Raw genomic sequence first — 21,854 nt, 5'->3', positions numbered from 1 at the left:
GGGAATCCCAGACAGACAAGCCTATTTTCCAAGTCAAATAAATCCTGTGTTTTAAATATTTTTTTTCTTATTATACAAGCAATTCATAAATAAGCTTATAAAGAGTAGGGCCGGCCTGTGGCTCACTCGGGAGAGTGCGGTGCTGATAAAGAGTAAATAAAAATCACCTATAATGCCACTCCCAGAGACAGCATTGCATTTTAGTATATGCTTTAGACTATTTCTGTCCTGTCTAATGGTATTTGGGATGGACTTGGGGCCTGGAATCCAGAGCCTACAGTCGGGTGTAACTTAGATGTCACTTCTTCCCACAACCTAATTATGTTTGGGAGCAGGGTGCTGCTGAAAGGAATTTGATAAACTTCCCCTGCTCCCACATCTGTTTGATTTCGATTGTTTTAAGGGATGATCTATGGAAGGAAAAGAAGGGAGGAAGGAAGGAAAGAAGGAAAAAATCTTGCCAAAATAAAGAATTTTAATCCTTATCTTTCCCCACAGATGAGCTACAGTAGCCATCTTGCAATCACAAAATGATAAACACGTAGATGAAAGCTAACAGGCTACAAATTACAAATGACCCAAGGAACATCAGTTAATCATTCAATCAATCAGAAGAGCTGTGGTTTGGGATGGCTTTGTTGAACAGCTGAAATGATGCCAGAACTATCTGCCTGCAGACTGCTTATTATGTGAAAAAAGAAAACAAAATTCCCACAGTCAGTTGGGTGAAAACTCAAGCATTCCTAACTATTACCGTAGTACACGGAGGAGCTGGAACTATTGCCCATTTCATGAATCCTTGCTAGGATGTGATCTCCTTGATCCCATGAACAGGAGAAGGCAATACAAAGTGCTGAGCTAGGGCCTCAAGTGTGACAGTGCTGCACCATTGATGGTACCAAGGACACCACCTTTCCTTCATAGTGAAAAATGGAAGATTTCCAATAAAAAAACAAGCTCTATAGGACACTCCGGGGCATACAGATTACATCCAGGCATCTTGTTATGATAGTCCTAAGCACAGAGTCTGCACGTAGCCAGTGCTCAGCAGACACTTGAAGAAGAGCACCTCTATTTCTACATTTGGAAGCCAGCAGTGAAATCTGGTTTACAATTCAATCTGCTATATAAAAATGCTGGTGGATAAAAGTCATCCATCAAATGGCTGAATTCCTTCAACAAAGGCGTGTTTTGGCATTGGGAGGATGAGAGGACACTGTTTTCAAGAAGAGATCATCTAGACCCTCCACCCAGTCATTTTAACTTTATGACAGGAAATAGGACATTTCAAGTTATAGTTCTAATTTTGAGGATAGTATTACAGAAGGGAATTAAAATTCTCAACCACAACCATACCTTGTAACTACTCTTAGAATAAAACAGATGCTTATATGGACTATTTCTTAAGTTCTTGGAAGATTTGTGAGCTGATACCTTGTATAGATGTTGGATTTCAATTCCTTTTATCAAATCTGTAGGTTCTTCCTCAATGAACTCGCTTTTCAGGGCTTTTCCAGGATCCCCCATGAACAGCTGTGATTGTGTAACAGGTACAGGTTTTCCACACCAGTAGGAGGGCTGGAGAAGAAGTCAACTTATACATTAATCATCTAGGTGACCTGACTTTCTTTTCTGGAAGATAATATTTTGGTAAATTAGATTTTCCCACTCCACGGTTTACTTGTTGTATCAAATATTTAATGGTGCCTGGAGAAGTTAAGCAAATTGCTCATGGACTCATTACTAATCAACTGCATTTCAACCTACAAACTATGGTCCCGAGGATGGAGCTACAAAAGAGGCCTCCTATGCAGGCTCCTGGTGTACAAGGGAAACCATGGTGTCAGCACTCAGCGTCCCTAGGGACTGAGGCCTGGAGAAATACTGGAGTCAACCATTAATCATTTCCCCACACTCTAAGAAGGGCGAACATGGCAACCTTTGCAGAGGTCACAGCTGAGCACCTGTGCAGGATCAGGGACACCAGAGGCTGCTGCAGGAGGAATCAGGACTGAATCAGGCATGAGGAGCTCAACTTTGTAAGAAAAACTTGGTCATCATGGGAGAGAAGTGATTCTGAGAATTTCACGGGTATTTTCAATGAAAGCTGCGCCCTCTGCCAGCGCCCTGGGGGTCACAGAGGTCTCAAAGAGTTTCAGGGCCATTTCAACAGTGCAGCTCATTGGGGAAAGAGGCAGCCAGAGGGCTCTAGCATAGGAGAATGTGAGTCCTAACATTTGAGTGGACACATGTAAGACTATGCAGGTACTCTTGCGGAGACTCTGTATGAGACTGACGCTACCGGTCCCAGCCCACTGTATAAGCAGAGGGCAAGAGTCAGAGAAACTGAGACTCGCCATTAATTCTGCTCCATTGACAACCACAAGTTGATAGGTTTGTGATGAACTCAAGTTAGAGACCTCATGGAGTTTGAGATGTTAATCAGGGCATCACCGAGAGGGGTATAGATATTGATAACAAACAATAGAAAGTCTAATGTCAATCTATAAGACAGCAGCATCAGTACTCACCATGACGAAGAAGTACCAAGGCTTGGGTGTACCATACTTCCCTGGGAAGACAGACTCCACGTACCAGGCTATCAAGCAGTATAAGAAAGAGTCCAGCAGCAGCAGCAGCAGCACCTGTGTGAAGTTAAACTCTCCACTCACATTGCCCATATTCTTCCACTGGATGCCTGTGCCTATTACAAAGGAAGGAAACAGTCACTACACCAAAGACAGACAGGGGTTACCAGAACAATGACAAGACTGGACTATTTGTGTCTGTGGTGTTGCAGGACCAACACTAGGCACAGGAAAGGGGAAGGCTAGAGAAGTTTCTCCCATGAGATAAAACTTTTTTATTATTGGCAAAAGGTGACAGTAATTTCACTGGTACCAAGAAGAAATTTGGCCATCTAAGACATGTCTCCATGCTTTGCACATGCTATGTGGAATACTTCCCTTGCCCTCTTTGCTTGGCTACTTCTTACTTCAAAGATCAGATAAGATAGCTCCTTACCCACTCTCCTTGTCTGGATTAGATGTGCAATCCTTGTGCATCCAGAGGACCCCATGCTAACTCTTAGAAGCTCCTGCACTGCATTGTGAATCACTGTGTTCACTTATCACTGTCCCCAGTGCGTGTGGTCTGCGGGACTGGGGACTATCTTTTATCTCAATATCTCCAGCACCTGACCCAGGGTCTATTATGTAGTACACATTCAAAACATGCTTATTCCAGGAATAAAGGAAAGCACTGACGAAGGGCTTGGGACCAATTCTCAGGTACATATGGAGATATGTATCCCATGTGAGTCAACTATCTAATCTGAATACAAGCTGGCAAAGCTTTTCATTGAAAGCATCCAAGCTGCTGCACATCTGCTGCCACCACAGCAGTATCAAGGAGGTAGAAATTAGTAACACCACAGGAGAGATCTGAGTGCTGGTGAGCAGACAGACAGGCTAGATCAATGCTCCTCTAACTTGAACGTGCTTGCTAATCACCTGGGGATTTTGTTAAAATGCAGATTCTGATGAGGTAGGTCCAGGTGGGCTCAGAATTCTGCATTTCTAACAAGATCTCTGGGAGTGCTGATGCTGCAGTTCACACAGGTCACACTCTGAGGAGCAAGGGCCAGTTGACCTCTAAGGCCCTTCTTTGATTTGTGTCTGTTTGTGCCCACCAAGAGCTTTGCCTTTCTATCTTTTGCATTTTGGGTTACAAACAGGTCTTGCACATCTCAGGACTGATTCTAAAGCTGCTGCAAATGTTAAGCATACTTAGTTCATGAAAGCCAGGTACATCCTCATCCAATACAAAGTCCACAGTGTCCAAATGGAAGAGAGAGACAAAGCTCCTTTCCCACCTCAGTAGACTTTTGATTGTCAATTTTATTTTTATTTATTGTGAATATACATATAGAAAAGTGCATAAAATAATTTAACAATTACAAAGAAAATACCTGTGAAAAACTATGCCCCAAATCAATCACCCCAAAGATCCCAACTGTGCACACCCCATTACAACCCCATCTCTATACTGATATTTATATGCAGCACATAGTTGGGTTTTGCATTTTTATCCAATCTGACAGTTTCTTTTCTTTTCTTTTTTTTTTATAAGATGACCAGTAAGGAGATCTTAACCCTTGACTTGGTGTCATCAGCACCACACTCTCTGAGTGAGCCACGGGCCGGCCCTGACAGTTTCTTTTTAATTGGTATATTTAGATTGTGAAAGTCATCAAAATTGAAATGGAGTCGCTTTTGTTTAAAAAAAAGAAAAGAAAAAAAAAACCCTGACAGAGCTGGGGAAGGCCATGAAGGGAGAGTTCTCATGCGCAAACGTCTGATAAAAATTTTCACATTTTAACTTTATGACAGGAAATAGGACATTTCAAGTTATAGTTCTAATTTTGAGGATAGTATTACAGAAGGGAATTAAAATTCTTCAAAACTACAACCTTGCAAAGAGGCCATCGAAAACTTACACAAAAATACTCCACAAGGACATCTGCACAGCAGCTGCCTGTCCAACCTCAGAATGGCCTCACTCTTGTTGTTGACCCTCGTAGCCAAGGATAATTATCCCAAACAATTATGTAACCCTCCATTGCAGTGTTATAATCTCAATTAAACTCATTTTTCTTTCAGAGAGACTCTCTCTGTTTGTTATGCACGTTAACAAGATCATTCACATTTAATGTGATTACTGATTGTCTGGATTAAAATCTATCATCTTGCCAGCTCTTTTCTGTTTGTTCCAAACTATCGCTTCTTTTTTCCTCTTTTTTTGCCTTTTCTTGCATTAATGGAGAATTTTTTTATGATTCCATTTTATCTTCACTATTGACTTACTATTTAAACCTCTTTAAAAAATTTAGTATTGCCCTAGGGTGTAAAATATACATCTTTAACTAGTCGGAATCTGTCTTCAAACAATATTCTACTGTTTCAGGTGTTGGGTAAGAACCTCACGACACTATTCTCAATTCTTCCTCCCATCCTTTGTGCTATTGTTGACATACATTACACTTCTACACAAGCTATGAACACAGTCCATTGCTACTGTTTTTGCTTTAGCTAAAACAAAAGCAGCTCTCTTTTAAAGCAAAAAGAAATTAGACAAAATAAACTGTATTTTCCATTTTCAGTACTCTTAATTTGTTTGTGTAGATTCAAATTTCTGTCTTGTATGATATACTTTTTGACTTCCAGTCAAGATGGTGGAATAGACGGTCTGCAGCGTCACTCTCTCCCACAAATCAACGAATTTACAACTATAAAAATGTAACATCAGCCAAGGTTGGGGCCACTGGAGCTCAGGTGAAGAGAAGGAGAGACCTATGGAACTCATGAAGGCAGGAGAAACCACGAAGAGAAAGAAAAAACTGCTCTCAGTGTTTTGGTCTGCGGCTGCTTTAATGCTGGAGCACATGGAGCAGGACCTGGCAGAAGCCCCAGCTGTGCCCTTTAGATGGCGTTATGAGGAGGCAGCAGGGGAGAAGAGAACTTTGGTGGCACCCAGGACAGCAAGACCACTAATAGTGTTCCTGTGGACCCACGCAAGAGTGAGGAGCCAGAACAGCTGAAAAAGGGGAGCCACTCAGAGCCCAGTGAGTCATCACAGGGGACCAGTGCAAGGCCCGTCCCATGGCAAGTGTTTGGAGCATGGGCGGTGGGGGAGATGAGCCCACCAGGAGATCACTGGGACACAGCAAGGACAGACAAGCCTCCCCCCAATCAGCGCAGGACCACTCAGAGGAGACTGGTCAGGAATGCAGAATTGTACAGTGTGCAGTTTGATGAAAAAACTCAGGCCCAGATCAGAGTTTCTACACAACCCAGGTGCAATAAATATCTGGAGAGCCGGAAGTACCTATAAGGTCAACCTGAGCTGCACAAAAAGTCTTCCCTAGGGAAAAAGCAGCAAAGCAGCAATTTAGCTCAACCACACAGCTCAAGTACTGGTTCCCACAGGAAGTTCCCCTGTTTTAGAAGCAAGCAAAGGACAAAAACTTAGTTCCAGCCCAGTCATACCATGAGTGCCTTGGGGCCCACCAGGGGACATGAGCATGAAGCCAGGGGCAGGACCCCCACCCACAACCACTCACACCACCAGCACCTCAGGGCCCCACCCAGGAACCTGAGGATTGGAGTCAGGACCAGACCCCACTCCCACTTACTGGCACACCACCGATGCCTAAGGGCCCGCCCAGGGACCTGGGGCTAGCAGCCAGGGACTGGACCCCCTTCCCACAACCAGGCATGCTGTGATAGTGCCTCAGGGCCCCACCTGGGGGCCCAAGGCATAGAGAAAGGGACCAGACCTCCCTCCCACAACAAGGCAAACCACGCCAGCACCTCAGGGTCTGCCCAAGGACCCAAGGCATGGAGAAGGGGACCAGATGCCCCTCCTACAACCAGGTACACAGCACTAGCGCCTTGGGGTCTGCATTGGGACCCGGGGCATGGAGAATGGGACTGGACCTCCCTCCCACAGCAGGCACACCATGCCAGCGCCTCGGGGCCTGCCCAGGGACCTGAGGCATGGAGAAGGGGACCGGACGAACCTCCCACAACCAGGCTCACCACACCAACACTTCAGGGTCTGCCAGGGGACCCCCCTCCCAGAACCAGGCTCACTACACCAGCACCTTGAGGCCCACCCAGAGACACAGGGTAAGGAGCTGGGACCAGACCCACCCTCCCACAACCAGGCATGCCAGGTCAGTGCATCAGGACCTGCCCACGGGCCTGAGGCATGGAGAAGGGGACCGGACCCCCTTCCCACAACCATGCCCCCTGCACCAATGCCTTGGGGCCTGCTCAGGGACCTGGGGGAAGGAGAAGGGGACTGGACCCCCCTCCCACAACCAGACACACCATGCCAGCACCTTGGGGCCCGTGATGGGACCCGGGGCATGGAGAAGGGGACCGGACTCCCCTCCCACAACCAGGCACTCTGGGACAGTGAATCAGGGTCCTGCCCAGGGGCCTGAGGCATGGAGAAGGGACTGGACCCCCCTCCCACAACCAGGCACACTGTGCCAGCACCTTGGGGCCTGCCCAGGGACCTGGGGCATGGATATGGGGACAAGACCCCTATCCCACAACCAGGCACCCTGTGCCAGTGCCCCAGGGCCCACCCAGGGACCCAGGGTATGGAGCTGAGGTCCGGACCCCCCCACAACCAGGCAATCCATGATAGTGCCTCGGGGCCTTCCTTGAGACCAGGGGCATGGAGAAGGGGACCGGAGCCCCTTCCCACAACCAGGCTCACCATGCCAGTACTTCAGGGCCTGCCCAGGGACATGGGGTAAGGTGCTGGGACCAGACCCACCCTCCCATAACCAGGCATGCCAGGTCAGTGCATCAGCGCCAACCCAGGGGCCTGAGGCATGGAGAAGGGGACCAAACCTCCCTCCCACCACCAGGCACACGATGCCAATGCCTTGGGGCCTGCCCAGCGACCCAGGACATGGAGAAGGGGACCGGACCCCCTTCCCACAACCAGGCACCCTGCACCAATGCTTCGGGGTCCATGCTGGGACTGGGGTATGGAGCCTGGGACTGGAGCCCCCCCTCCCACAACCAATCACCCCGTGCCAGCGCCTCAGGGCCTACCTGGGGATCCGGGGCATGGAGAAGGGGACTGGACCTCCCTCCCACAACCAGGCACACCACGCCAGTGCCTTGGGACCCACTCGGCGACCCAGGGCATGGAACTGGGGATCAGACACTCTCTACAACCAGGCACACTGCCAGCACCACAGAGCAGGCGAAAACATCTCCTCCATGTGGGTGGCCCACCATAGCCACAATGATAACCATGGCTGCCACAAAGGTGGCTAGATGCCACAAACACCACACAGATGGTCCACCAGCCACTGGAGTGAGTTGACACAAGGAGAGTCACCAGCAGAAATAAAGAAAGGAGGAGGATGTCTGTCTCCACAGAGTCCATTTCATAGTGACAGAAGAGGCATCTGCTCTATGATAGTATTGGAGGACCTGATCACGCCTCTCAGCATTGGACAGATCATTTGGGCAGCAAATCAACAAAGTAACCATTATTCTTTCAGAGGGAGAAAAGAAATCTAGGGTGATTGAGGGGGGAGGGGGAGAGGAAGGGGGATGAGGAGGGATTGGACAAGGGGCATAAAGAATAGTTACAACTTGTAACAATATATATGCTAGTAATATTGATTCGATCAACATATCTCAATGTTGAAACCCAAAAATATGTATAATCAATTTTGATTCAATAAAAATTAAAATTAAAAAAATAAATGATATACTTTTTGCCTGAAGAGCTCAACATTTCTTGTAATGTCTGCTAAGCAATTAATTTTCTCAGTTTTTGTTTACTTGAGAGCGTCTTTATCTCTAATTTTTGAGATATTTTCACTGGGTGTAGAATTCTGAGTTGACCAGATTTCTCTTTCGGCACCTTAAAAATGTCACTTCATTTTCTTCTAGCTTGTATACTACATTTATTGGCCATTTGGATATCCTTTTTCACAAAGTGTCTAGTGAAGTCTTTTGCCTGTTTTTCTTACTACAAGATCAGATTTCTAATTGATTTTATGAGTTCTTTAAATATTCTGGATACAAGTCTTTTGTACGTTAAATGTGTTGTAAGTATCTTCTCCTACACTATAGCTGTCTTTTCCTTCTCTTTATGGCATCTTAATTTTAATGTCAAATTTTAAATTCTTTTCCTTTATGGTTACTTTTTGTGTCTTAGTTTAAGAAATCCTTCCTACTTCAAGGATATGAATATATGCTTCTATATCATGTCTAAAAAACTTTATAGTATTTTGACAGTGGACTTGATTTCTGTGTATGGTATAAATGAGGATCCAATTTTGTGTTTTCCCATAAAGCTCTCTAATTGCCCCAGAACCATTTATTGAATCCCCACTGCTCTACAGTATCATCTCTGACATTTAGAAATTCTTTTGTCTGGGCTTTCTTTTCTGTTTCTTTACACTCCCATATCAATTTGAGAATCAGATCATCAAGTTCCTTTAAAACACACACACAACTGGTGGAGTTTAGACTGAGTAGGAGTTAGATGTTACTTCTTTCCACAATTTATCTAATTACGTTTGGGAGCAGGGTGCTGAAAAAAATTTGGCAAACTCCCTCTGTCCTCACATCTGTTCAATCTGGATTGTTCTAAGTCAAGTATGACAGTCCTGTTGCCTGACTTCTTAATTCCCTTGGAGTAGATCTGGCCATGTGACATAATATCTCTCTATTCCCCGCCCCAACCTTCTTTTTGACTCAACCAATCTTTTGGTTATTACGTTTTCTCTCTATTTATTTGAAAGTTATACAGTACACTGTTTCTAGCCTTTTGGTGGTTGGCTCAGTAATGATTACACCTTGCATACTTCACTTAGCAAAGTCTAAAGTTAATTAATATCTTTACTCTCTTTCCAGAAAGTATCTACCCTCTTTTGATTTCTAATTTTATACCCTCAAAAATTCCTCTTATGTATTTTAATTTTACCTCTTTTTTTAAAACCTGAAGATTTCCTATTTTTGTTTGTTTGTTTTATTAATACAGTCATTGTATAAAATCACTGTCTTCAGGCTCCCACTGTTGCTCCTATGGAAAGCAATTTGTCTTTTTTTCTTGGGCTACTCTTAAGATTTTTCACTTGACCTCTGGTGTGCTCAGTTTTAATTGATAAGTCTAGCATTGATTTCTGCTTATTCATCTTTTTATTAATCCTGTTTGGGATTTGCTGAGCTTCCCAAATTCTAGTTTGGGAATAGCTTTGGTCACTATCTCTTTAAATGTATTTCCTCTGCCCATTCTTTTTCTTTTGCTACTGGAACTTTGGTTAAATGCATGTAAATCCTTCTTACTCTTTTCTTTTCTTTTTTCGAAGATGACTGGTAAGGGGATCTTAACCCTTGACTTGGTGTTGTCAGCACCACACTCTCCCAAGTGAGCTAAATGGCCATCCCTATATAGGGATCTGAACCCGTGGCCTTGGTGTTATCAGCAACACACTCTTCCAAGGGCCGGCCCTCTTCTGACTCTTTTCTGCATGTCTCTTAAACTCTCTTCCATATTTTAAATCTTTTTAATCCTCTGTGCTGCCTTCTGGATTATTTTTTCTAACCTACTTTCAGTTCACTAATTCTCCTTTCAGCTGTTTCAAATCTCCTGTTAACTCATCCACTAGGTTTTTAACTTTGTTATTGTGTTTTGCATTTCTGGAAGTATTTATTATTTCATCCTTTTTCATACTCCCTAAGTGTACTAGGCAGTGTTCTATCACAGTTGTGTATGTGTTTAACAGAATACCTGAAACTGGGTAATTTATAAAGAAACAGAATTAAATTCTTACAGTTTTGGAGGCTGGGAAGTCCAAGGTCAAGGGGCACATCCCCTTCTTGATAGGAACTCTCTTCAGAGTCCTGTGGCAACACAGGGTATCACACAGCAATGGCTAAGCAAGAGTGCATTTCCATGTGCTTTCATCCTTTCCTTATTAAAGTCCCCAGTCTACTCCCTGATAACCCATTAATTCATTAATCCACTGGATGGATCCATGAATGGATTAATACATTCATGAGGACAGAGTCCTCATGATCCAATCACATCCCAAAGGCCATGCCTTTTAAAACCATAATCTGATTTCCCACCCTCTTAACACTATTACAATGGGGGTTAAGCTTCAGTGAGTTTGGGGGGACATTCAAACCTTAACACTAGGTCATTTTTGATAGTTCCTGTTCTTACAGATATTTTCAAGCTTGCCTTTCTAAAAAGTATATAGTAAGCATTGTTTTACAATCTGTGTTCTGATAATTCAAAAATGTGAGGCCTTTGTGAACCTGTTTCTACTTTTTTTCTGGTTCTGTTGGTTCTCACCTACAGTGGTTTATTTTTTCATGTCTTTAACTACTTTTTGTTGTGATGCTTACTGCCCTTCAAAAACTATCTGTGAGGATTCCTCATGGTAGAGGATAAAAGTGCCTTCCTCCAGAAAGGATGCGCAGCTGCTTCTGCCAGGCATCTTTGTAGGGGCTTTATCATTCTGGAACAATTTTAAATTGGTTCACTGCTTAAAGTTACCTGGTCTACTCATGCAATATGAACCTGGACTGCAATGCATCTGAAGAACTAGCTTGCAACAATTTCTCAGGGGCAATTTTTTTCTTTGTTTTTCTTCCATGATATGGTAAGCACCATGGCAACATTCCCTGAGGTCCTTTAGGTTATAAAGGGATGGTAGGTGGACATGGAGATGTACTTCCCTAATCCCCTTCAAGAAAGTTGTTGCCTCAACCATTGGAAGTGCTATGGCAGAGGCCTTTTAGCTGCCAGCCCCTTAGGGATGTCTCAGCTGCACAGCTGCTTAGCCCAAGGTCATGCCCTTTCTTGGGTGGCCCATATCCAATGACTGATGGAGGTATAAAGGCCTGTCCATTTCAGCCCAATGCAGGCCACTCAGATGGATCATTTTAGCTCTACAACTGTCCAAGACTGTCAGGACCATATTGTAGCTCAATTTTTCCCTCTGCCCAATCTTGCTTCTTCCCCTTGCCTTCCACAGGTGTTATCCCAAGGGTACTCCCTAATAAATATCTTGCAGCTGAATTCCATCTCAGAGTCTGTGTCACAGAGAGCCTAACCTTCGACTGTTGGATTTATTTCTGGGTCACAGTTATTCTAAAGGTGTAGCCCTTGGGAGCCCAGATTAATGTGGAGAGGGTCTCCTAGTATGTTCTCCACCTGGGAGGAACCCTGGGCCTTGATTTCTAACTCCCTTTTCCCATTCGGCCATTCAAATGGAAGCCCAAAGTCTTCCTGTTAGTAAATGAACTCTGAGCAAAAGTGGCTTTGGTGCTGTTTACTTTTTGGGATCAGCAGTTTCCCTAAGGTTTTGGCCAGGTGGTTCTTTAGTACCTGCATTAACTCTTTGATTCTCTTAAGGGATTTAAAAAATTGCATATTTCTCACTATTTGCCACAGGAGAGATGATCTGAATAATCAAGACACAAGATACCTCTCCTTGTAACGACTCCTGAGGGGGTACTGCCAGCTTCTCCTCTCAGTAGAGACTTGACTAGGACACCTCCCGGCCAGAAAGCCAACGGGTCCTATTCATTCACTCATTCACTTAACATTGCATATTTCGGTGTCAGCATTTTACCAGACACTAGGGAAGTGTCTAATCTAGACACTGGGGAAACAGGGTAGAAAAGAAAATAGACTGGATCCCCGCTCTTACAGTTGACTGTCACTAGATGGTAATGCCTCTTCCTCACCCTCTTCTTTCCAAGAGCGATTTTTCTCTAAACCTATTGGCCTCTTGCCCCACAGTCTTCTGTTCTCACAAAAGAATAATACTTGGTGAGTAACCAGGTCCACATTTATCAATCTGCCTAAACCAGGGAGGGGTGAAATTTCATTACTTTCTTCTTTCCTTTCCATTCTAGAACAGTGAAAAGCAGCTAAATGGGTAGGAGTGTCTGGTCTCCTGGCTCGAACTTCATCTCAGATGGAGGCAGAGAGTCAGTAAGTACATCTGGCTGTTATGCTGAACTACATCATCCAAAGTCGTCTTTAGGAGTTATAAAACGGACACTTTGGTGTTAATATCACAATGCCTTTGTTTTACCTCTTGATCATTCAAAAATTAAGGAGGGAAGAAGGATGCTATTGATCGAGACACTCTAAAACTAAAAACAGTCTAGCAAATAATGAATTAATAAATAAAACAATCAATGAGAGCTTTGAGTGACAAACCCAGCTGCTCCACAAACATGCAAATCCTGATTTTTAAGAAGATAAAATATTTCTGTCATACGACCACAGAGTGGGCCAATTAACTTCTAACCCAGAGCTCTGAAACACTTTGTATATAGTGATTCCTGCTCGAGATTACAATGGAAAGCTCTATACTAGATGTATTGAGAAAATTTATAGGGGAATTTCATCAGTTCACTCACTTTTTATAAGGCCTGAAACTGATTTAAGCAGATAGGTCAGATGAACAGAAAAATCCGATCCAGCAAAAGTATGAGGATTCTAAATAAAAAATACTGTCCTTGGAGTTCCCACATTTCACTAACCGTATCTTTAGGTATTTGTACCGGCTTGCGATCATACACATCTGCGTTCCTTCATCTGTAACCGTAGACGGCATTTGTGAGCCACTCTGTGCCTTCCAGGAAGGAACACAGATCACAACCTCAACAGGGGCAGTATGCTTTCAAACCAAGAAAACTTCAGTGTGGAAACAAATCTAAGAGTTCATTCAGTCAAATCTCTCACCTAAATTCCCTCAACTTTCAACGGACAGGCCCCACAAAGTACTCATATTAACTCCCTAACATAAGGAATCAGAGGTACCATTTTAAACCTATTTTTTCCCATCAGTATTTTTAAATTGTGGTTCCACATTACTTTGTTAAAGAAAACCACTCACTTTCAATAAATTCTGGCCAAGTTCACATTCTTTATTATATTTTAGGCAGTCTTAACCCAACGGCCCATTTGGACCATCCCAACTTAAAGAAGTTTGTTGGTAGGTGATGCCTCTAATCAGGTAATTGGAGATTATTCTAATCACAACAAGGGGATCCACAAACTAGATCCAACTTATAACTCCTATTCCTACTATCTGCTTCTAAGCCAGGGTGTAATATCTGGAACCAGGACTCTGGTGATAATAGCTAACGCTGAGTAATGAAGGCACTTGCTAGAGTGTTCACAGGATATCCCCTTAGTGTACCATTGAAATTGGAAACACTAAGTACTAAAGCCCCACAGAGTTTCAGTGGGTCCTGCATTTTGATTGATACTCGGGCTGTAATCTTCTGCAATGAAATGTAGATGTTCTGAGGAATTCTTCACACTTCAGAAGCATAAAGACAAAGAAAACTTGGGATTGCATTCCAACTGTGGAAGTTATAAAGGAGCTAGAACACCTCAGATGGAAGGTCCCCTAAACCAACCTGTAAGAGAAGGACCCCAAAGTCTATGAGAATAAAATATGATATAGGTAAAAAGCACTACATTATCTGTAAAGTTCCAAAATGTTATCCAAACTTCTAGTCACAAATCTATGTATTTTATATTTATATAATTATATACACACATAATTTCCCAATTCTTTAATATGCTTTAGTTTTTCTCCCCAACTACATTGTAAGCTGTATGATGCGAACCGTATTCTACATTTCTTTAGTGTCCCACACAGTCCCTACCATAGCTGTAAGTAAATCGTAAATGTGAAGAACATTGAATGAAATCTGCCAGTTATGTTTATTTGGAAACAAAGGTCAGCCTTGCCCACGGCAAAACATCAAAGCAGCTAAAAGAGAGTTTGGAAAAGATAAGGCCTCACCTTTTGCCTCAAATATGGAGATGAATCGGGCTCCCAGTGCCATGGCAACATTCGAGAACAAACAAGACACGATCTTTTGCAAGGAGCTCCTCTGGGGGTAGCTGAAAATGAGGTACAGGTATGGGACGTAGGTGAAGAAGAAGATGATCCCTCCTAAGGCAGTTGCAACGTGGGCTGCACATTCAGAGGGAAGAAATGAAAAGAGATCCGTCACTAATGCACAGAGAACTACGGCATAAGCCCTTACCCTGCTATGGCAAGGAAAGTGTCTCTGCATTTGTCTCAGCATTTCAGAAGGGAAGCAATCATTTAAGAAATTTCAATAGACACCTTTTGTAGTTGCACTCTCACCAGAGAAAGGCACAGAACATTTGCAGCACCTAAAAAATGAATATCCTAACATAAAGCCACGGATACCTAACTGCCTAAACCTCCTCTAAAATGATACGATAAAAACCCTCTTCTTCAAAGATGAGTATTGCATCTTTTAAGCGCTCTCTGGCACTCTGGCAAGCCCTGTATATACATCATCTTATTTAGTCTTTATAATCTCCCCATTTTGCAGAGGAGGAAACTGAGGCTTAGCCACATTAAATCTGCTCAGTGTCATGAAGCTAGTAAATGATGGTCAAGGACTCAGGGTTTTCTAGGCTCTAAACATGGTGGCTTCAGATTTGTAGATAAGGTCAATATGACTGAAGTCTGGAGGCTGAACTCAAGTTACATGCAAATGTTTCACTTCTAGGAAGTTAAGAGAATAAGGACTGAAAATATAAGGATTTGTATATGTATGTGTAAAAAAAAGAGTTGCAGTTAAGACCGAGGCAGCCCTTCGCTGAACCTGGCTAAATGAACTATTGGCTGATCTTCCAGAACTCTGAACCCCAGTTTCTTCTTTTGTAAAAGGTGATAGTACTTGCTAACATTGAGGAAGCTCTTACTGTATACCAAGTACTGCTCTGAGCATTTTATACGCAATATTCCATTTAATCCTCAGAACTAAGTTATGAGGTAAGTACTATTATTTTCACAATTTCACAGAAGTGGATGGGTGTGCAGAGTCTAGCGACCCACTTGAGGTCAGCGTCCACACTGAGCTGCAAGTACAGGCAGCACTTTGAGGCCAGAGCTCAAGCTGTTGACCTCAGTGACGAAGGGGCAAATGTTCATTTGAGGAGTGGGAGAGGTTTGGAATAGCTATCTCAGAGAGATGTGGGACAAATTGCTGACAGAATGTGGCTGGATTGCAAGCCTGTGCTCAGGACCCCCACTTGAGAATCGTGGACCTAAAAGAAAAAACCAGTCAGTATAGCGGTGAATTTTTCTTCAGCCAAGTTCTGCTGCTCAGTTTCAGGTGCAGGGAAGATATGGAGCTGGGTTTCACCAGGGTTGAGGTTTTGCAATAAAAGTTCAATGGATAACTAATGGGTTAAGTTAAAGAAGTTATCATAGTAATAGACCACGGGATCTGATCTGGGTAAAGAAGCAAGTGAGGCACACGGTGGGAGTGACAGGCGGTGAAAATGGGGTAGGGCCAATGGATCAGAGGGCTTGATGGGGGTCAAAGAATTGTTGGAAGGGGAGGGTACAAAGGGAAAGGAGCTAACAGGAGAGGCAGTGGAATTCAAGAATGGAATGTTTGGACCTGAGATTCTGGAGTTTCAATTACTAATAAGACCGAGGTTTAGAGGATGACCATGGGAACATGGGATCACTGCTGTGGAGTGCAGAAGAGATCATTGGAACTTGCAGGTCAAGGATCTGAGAGAAAAGGGAATTGGGCCATCAAGAATGGTCATAGCAGTAGTTAATAAAGCCAGGAGCTAACATGCTTCAATGAATGAGAAATAACTAGGAGCAGTGGATAACTTCAACAAAAGGCACCACTTGGTTTAGTCTGATGACACTCACTTTAAAGGGGCTGAGTTTTTTAAGCAAAAAGGAGAGAGAAATGATCTGGAGGCAGCAATCAGGAGCAAGGAATACACCTTCCTACTTTTAGTGCTTGTGGTGGTGCAGGGCTGTGAGGGACAGGTGCCCCAGCAATCTTCAGTGATGACCAGTAAGGTCATTTTTTTGTATCATTATAAGTCATGGATTTTTACATATTAATATTTTATATGTTTCCACCCATTGCAATTACTCATTTTTGGTGCTCAAAATATCCTATCTTAGGTGAGTGGATACTCCTTCAAGTTGACTCTTTTATCTCATTAGTATGTGAGAGCTTCCTTGCTGTGGTACAAAATATTCAATACTCATGTTTTATACATTTGCTTCCCCAGACCTCAAATTAGCTGTTTCTCTCAGGAGGTCTGGTTCCTCTTAGAGATATTTAGAGGCCACAATCTGGACACTAAGGTGTTTATTGCTATTGGGTTGCCACTGCTTCTAGGTCTTTGCAATGGACATGGTAAAGAAATACACTTCAAAAAAACAATGGACAGGGGCCAGACCGTGGCTCACTTGGGAGAGTGCGGTGCTGATAACACCAAGGCCATGGGTTTGGATCCCTATATAGTGATGGCTTGTTAGCTCGCTTGGGAAAGCATGGTGCTGACAACACCAAGTCAAGGGTTAAGATCCCCTTACTGGTCATCTTTAAAAAACAAAAAACAAAAAAACAAAAAAAGATGAACTTATACTAATAATCCTAAATAATGCTTACAATTATATGGTTTTGCCTTAACTTCCTTGTATCTCTTTTCTTTTACACTAAAATGCTTGGCTTTTACTTTCTTTTTTTTTCTTTATCCTCTGATATATCTCAGTTACTTTCAACATAACAATACCAATATTACTACTAACAATAAAACTACTAATTACAGCTTAAAATTTCTTTGCAGTTCTTTTTGTCCTTAAAATATCTCCCAAGGGCTGACCAGTTAGCTCACTTGGTTAGAGTGTGGTACTGATAAAAAGGATTTGGATCCCTCTATTGGCCAGCTGCCAAAAAATAAAAAATAAAGAAGTATCCCATGAAAGGCACACTGTAAACACACACTGTCAGGGAAGGGATAGAATTTATAGCCACTCTCTAGAGAGAGACCTCAAGACCAAATTAGAGGAAAATACAATAGTGAGTTAGGTCAAGGTAGTCTGTGGTGGTATACAAATCTATATCCTTACAGAGTTTTCAAATCAAATTATTCTAACAAATCAGAAAGATGTTAAACTCTCTAACTATGGCTGTAGATTTGTCTACTTCTCCCTTCATGTATTTTGTAGCTCTGTTATTATAGGTTTTACATTTATGATTGTCTCCCTGATGAATTTATACATTCATCATTATGAGATGTCCTTCTCTATCTTTGGTAATACTCTTTTGTCTTAAAGGGTATCTTTGATGTAATTTTAGCTATACTAGCTTTCTTGTTCTTGCTGTTTGCACAGTGTACCTTTTTCCAACCTTTCACTTTTAACTCAAATCTTTATATTTACAGTACATCTTTCAATTTGGTATTCCTTTTTTAAAATCTCATTGGACAACCCTTGCTTTCTAACTGATGCGTTTAATCCATTTATATTTAATGTAATTTTGATATGACTTGCTCAAGTCTACCACTTTGCTATTTAAAAAGATTTTTTTCCTACTGTTTTTCTGTGTTCATCTTTTCCTACCTTCTTGGATGTTAATCAAGTAGTTCTTAGTTTTAGTAAGTTCAGTGTCTGGGTTTCTTCATGAATGGTTTCTGTTGACTTCTTTTTTCCTGTGAATGAGCCATACTCTCCTGTAATTTTTTTTCCTTTTTTTTTTTTCGTGTGTGTGTGTGTGTGTGTGTGTATTCTTTGTATTTTTTGTTGTTGTTGCTGAGAACTGGACATTTTGAATAATGTAATGTGGTAACTCTGGTAGTCAGATTCTTCTCTCTACCCTAGGATTGTTGTTGTTTCTTGTTAAGGACTGCAGTGTCCATATAGAAATGTGTACATGAATGTTCATAGCAGCATTATTTATAATAGACAAAGGTGGGAACAAGTCAACTATTCATCAACAGATGAATGGATAAACAAATTGTGGTATGTACCTATGACAGAATATTATCCATCCATAAAAAGGAGTGAAGTACTGATATGTGTTACAACTTGGATGAACCTTAAACACATTATACTAACTGGGTTGTCTTTTTTTTAAGGAAAAATTAACATAACATAAAATTAACCATTTAAAAGTTTACAATTCTGTGGCACTTAGTACATTCACAATGTGTGTAACCACCATTTATATCAAGTTCCAAAACATTCATTGCCCCCCCAAAAACCCTCATGAACACTTATTTTCTGTTTGCTTGTTTTTTAATTAAAAATCCTAGTGGGTGTGAAGTGGTATCTCATTGTGGTTTTACTTTGCATTTCTTTAATAACCGATAATGTTGAACATCTTTTCATGTGCTTCTTGGATATCTGTATATCTTCTTTGGAGAAATGTTTATTCAAGTCCTTTGCCCATTTTTAAATTGGGTTGTTTGTCTTTTTGTTGTTGATTTGCAAGAATTCTGTATGAATACTAGATACTAAACCCTTATCGGGTATATGATTTCCCATTCCGTATTTGTCTTTTCAATTTCTTGATTATCTCCTTAATGAACAAAAATTCTAAATTTTGATAACATTTGATTTAACTATTTTTTTCTTTTATTGCTCTTGTTTGGGGTGTCAAATCTGAGAATGTATTGCCAAATATGAGGTCATGAAGGTTTATCCTATGTTTTTTTTCTAGCAGATTTACAGTTTTACTCTTATATTTAGGTTATAGATCCATTTTGAGTTCATTTTTTGTACATGGAGTGAAGTAGGAATCCAACTTTATTCGTTAACAAATGGTTATCCAGTCATCTCAGCACCATTTGTTGAAGAGATTATTCTTTCCCCATTGAATGGTCTTGGCACCCTTATCAAAAATCAATTAGCCATAGATGTATGGATTTATTGTTGGGGTCTCAGTTCTTTCCATTGGTCTATATGTCTATCGTTATGCCAAACCCGTATTGTAATGACCCCTGCAGTTTTGTAGTAAGTTTGAAATCAGGAAATGTGAGTCTTCCAACTTTGTTCTTCCTTTTCAATATTTCTTTGGTTTTTTGAGTCCCCTTGTAATCTATATGAATTTTAGGATCAGCTTGTCCATCTGTGGGGGAAAAAAAAGGCAGCTGGGACTTTAATAGGGATTGCATTGAATCTGTATCAATTTGCAGAATATTGCCATCTTAACGTTAAAGCTTTCAATCCATGAGCATGGGGTGTGTTTCTATTGATTTAAGTATTGTTTGATTTCTTTCAGCAATGTTTTGTAGTTTTCACTGTATGAGTCTTTCACCTACTTGGTTAAATTTATTCCTGGATATCTTACTTTGGATGCTCTTCTAAGTGAAATTGTTTTCTTAATTTTCTTTTCAGAATGTTCATTGCTAGTGTATAGAAATATAACTGATTTTTGTGTGTTAATCTTGTATCCTGCAAATTTGCTGAATTCACTTATTACCTCTAGTAGAATTTTGTGTGGATTCTCTAGGATTTTCTCTATATAAGATCATGTCATCTTTGAATACAGTTAGTTTTACTTCTCCCTCTCCAGTTGGATGCCTTTTATTTCTTTTTCTTTCCTAATTGCTCTGGCTAGAACTTCCAGTGCAATGTTGAATAGAAGTGGTGAAAATATGCATCCTTATCTTGTTCTTGATCTTAAGGCGAAGGCTTTCAATCTTCACTGTTGAATATGATGCTAGCTGGGGATTTCGTAAATGTTCCTTATTAGGTTGGGGAAGTTTCTTTATATCCTGGTTTATTATATGTTTTTATCATGAAAAGGTATTGGATTTTGTCAAATGCTTTTTCAATATCAGTTGAGATAATCTTGTGTTTTTTTCCTACATTCTATTAAGTAGTGTATTAGACTGATTGTTTTTCATATGTTGAAGATCTCTTGCATTCCTGGGATAAATCCCACTTGGCATGGTGTATAACCCTTTTAAAATGTTGCTTGATTCGGTCTGCTAGTATTTTGTTGAGGATTTTTCCATCTATATTCATGTGGGATATCGGTCTGTAGTTTATAGTGATGTCTTTTCCAGTTTTGGTATCAAGGTAAGGCTGGCCTTGTATAATGAGTTAGGAATAGTTGTGTTTTTATTTTTGAGTTGTAAGGTTTCTTTTATTTATTCTGGATACAAATCTCTTATGATATATATTATTTGCAAATGTTTTCTTCTAGTCTGAGGGTTGTCTTTTCACTTTCTTGATGATAATTTTGAGGCACAAAAGTTTTTAATTTTGATGAAGTCCAACTTACCAATCTTTTGTCTCTCTCTCTTTCTTAAAAAAATCTTAATAGAAGAAACAGAGTCGATCTTCACTTTTATCAATTGTGTTTTTGGTGTCCTCTCTAAGAAATCATTGTTTAACCCAAGATCATAATGATTTTCTCCAGTATTTTCTTTTAAGGGTTTTATAGGTTTTAGCTCTTACATTTAGATTTATAATCCACTTTGAGTTAATTTTTGTGTATGATGTAATGCAGATGTCCATGTTCACTCTTTTGATATTCCAGTACCATCTGCTGAAAAGATTAATCCTTCCCCATTGAATTGTCTTGGTTCCTTTGTTAAAAATCGTAAGTGTTGGGTTGCATGGTATATTTTTGCTCTTACTTGGCATTCTTCCCTGCTATTTGCTTCCCACGCTGGTCTGATTTATTGTGCTTTGGACCTCATTGGTCTTTGTCTTTTATTTCTAGCCCTCTGCTTATTTCTTATATTTGATCACAAATTTAACTTTTCTTTTTCAACCTTTAAGCACCTGCTATGGTTTGAATGTTTGTTCCCTCCAAAACTCATGTTGAAACTTAATCCCAACGTGGCAGTACTGAGAGGTGGGGCTTCTAAGAGGTGGTTGGGTCATTAGGGCTCTGCTCTTATCAGTGAATTCATCCATTCATGGGTTAATGGATTAATGGGTTATCACTGGGGTGGGACTGGTGGCTTTATAATAAGAGGAAGAGAGATTTAAGTTAGTATGCTCAGCCCCTTGCCATGTGATACTCTGTGCCACCTTGGTACTCTGCAGAGAGTCCCCATCAGCAAGAAAGCTCCCACCAAATACGGCCCCCTGACCTTGGACTTCCCAGCCTCCAGAAATGTAAGAAATAAATTTCTTTTCATTATAAATTCTCCAGTCTCAGGTATTCTGTTATTAGCAACAGAAAATGGATTAAGACACACCCCTTAAGCCTTAAGTTGCAGGCATCCTTTGATGCTCATACTCCAAGCTCCCCAAGCTAGTCTGTTACTTGACCATCACTCCTGCCATGCTCATCCTAAAGCTATGGAGGGGGAGGCGGGAAATTAGATATAGAGTGTGAATCAGGAGATAGTGTTCAGGCCCATTCAACCTCTTAAAGAAAATATGCTGTCTTGGAAGAGTGAATATTTGCTAGGAGAACATGCTGTTTGATGTAAAATATTCACAC

The 21,854-nt window shown here is 41.4% G+C and overlaps 1 protein-coding gene across 1 annotated transcript in view; it reads right to left on the bottom strand.

Moving 5' to 3' along the window:
* LOC134380979 (ATP-binding cassette sub-family A member 17-like) overlaps positions 1 to 21,854 on the bottom strand; it is a 92,350-nt gene that overhangs the window by 50,171 nt on the left and 20,325 nt on the right. The window contains 3 exon segments of the mRNA XM_063101079.1: positions 1,435 to 1,578; positions 2,532 to 2,704; positions 14,390 to 14,563. Of these exon segments, the coding sequence (XP_062957149.1) occupies positions 1,435 to 1,578; positions 2,532 to 2,704; positions 14,390 to 14,563 (491 nt within the window).

The sequence above is a fragment of the Cynocephalus volans genome, chromosome 6 (assembly GCF_027409185.1).
Source record: "Cynocephalus volans isolate mCynVol1 chromosome 6, mCynVol1.pri, whole genome shotgun sequence".
NCBI lineage: Eukaryota > Metazoa > Chordata > Mammalia > Dermoptera > Cynocephalidae > Cynocephalus > Cynocephalus volans.
Note: the sequence above shows the minus strand (reverse complement) of the source record. Positions and strands in the feature narration are given on the sequence as shown.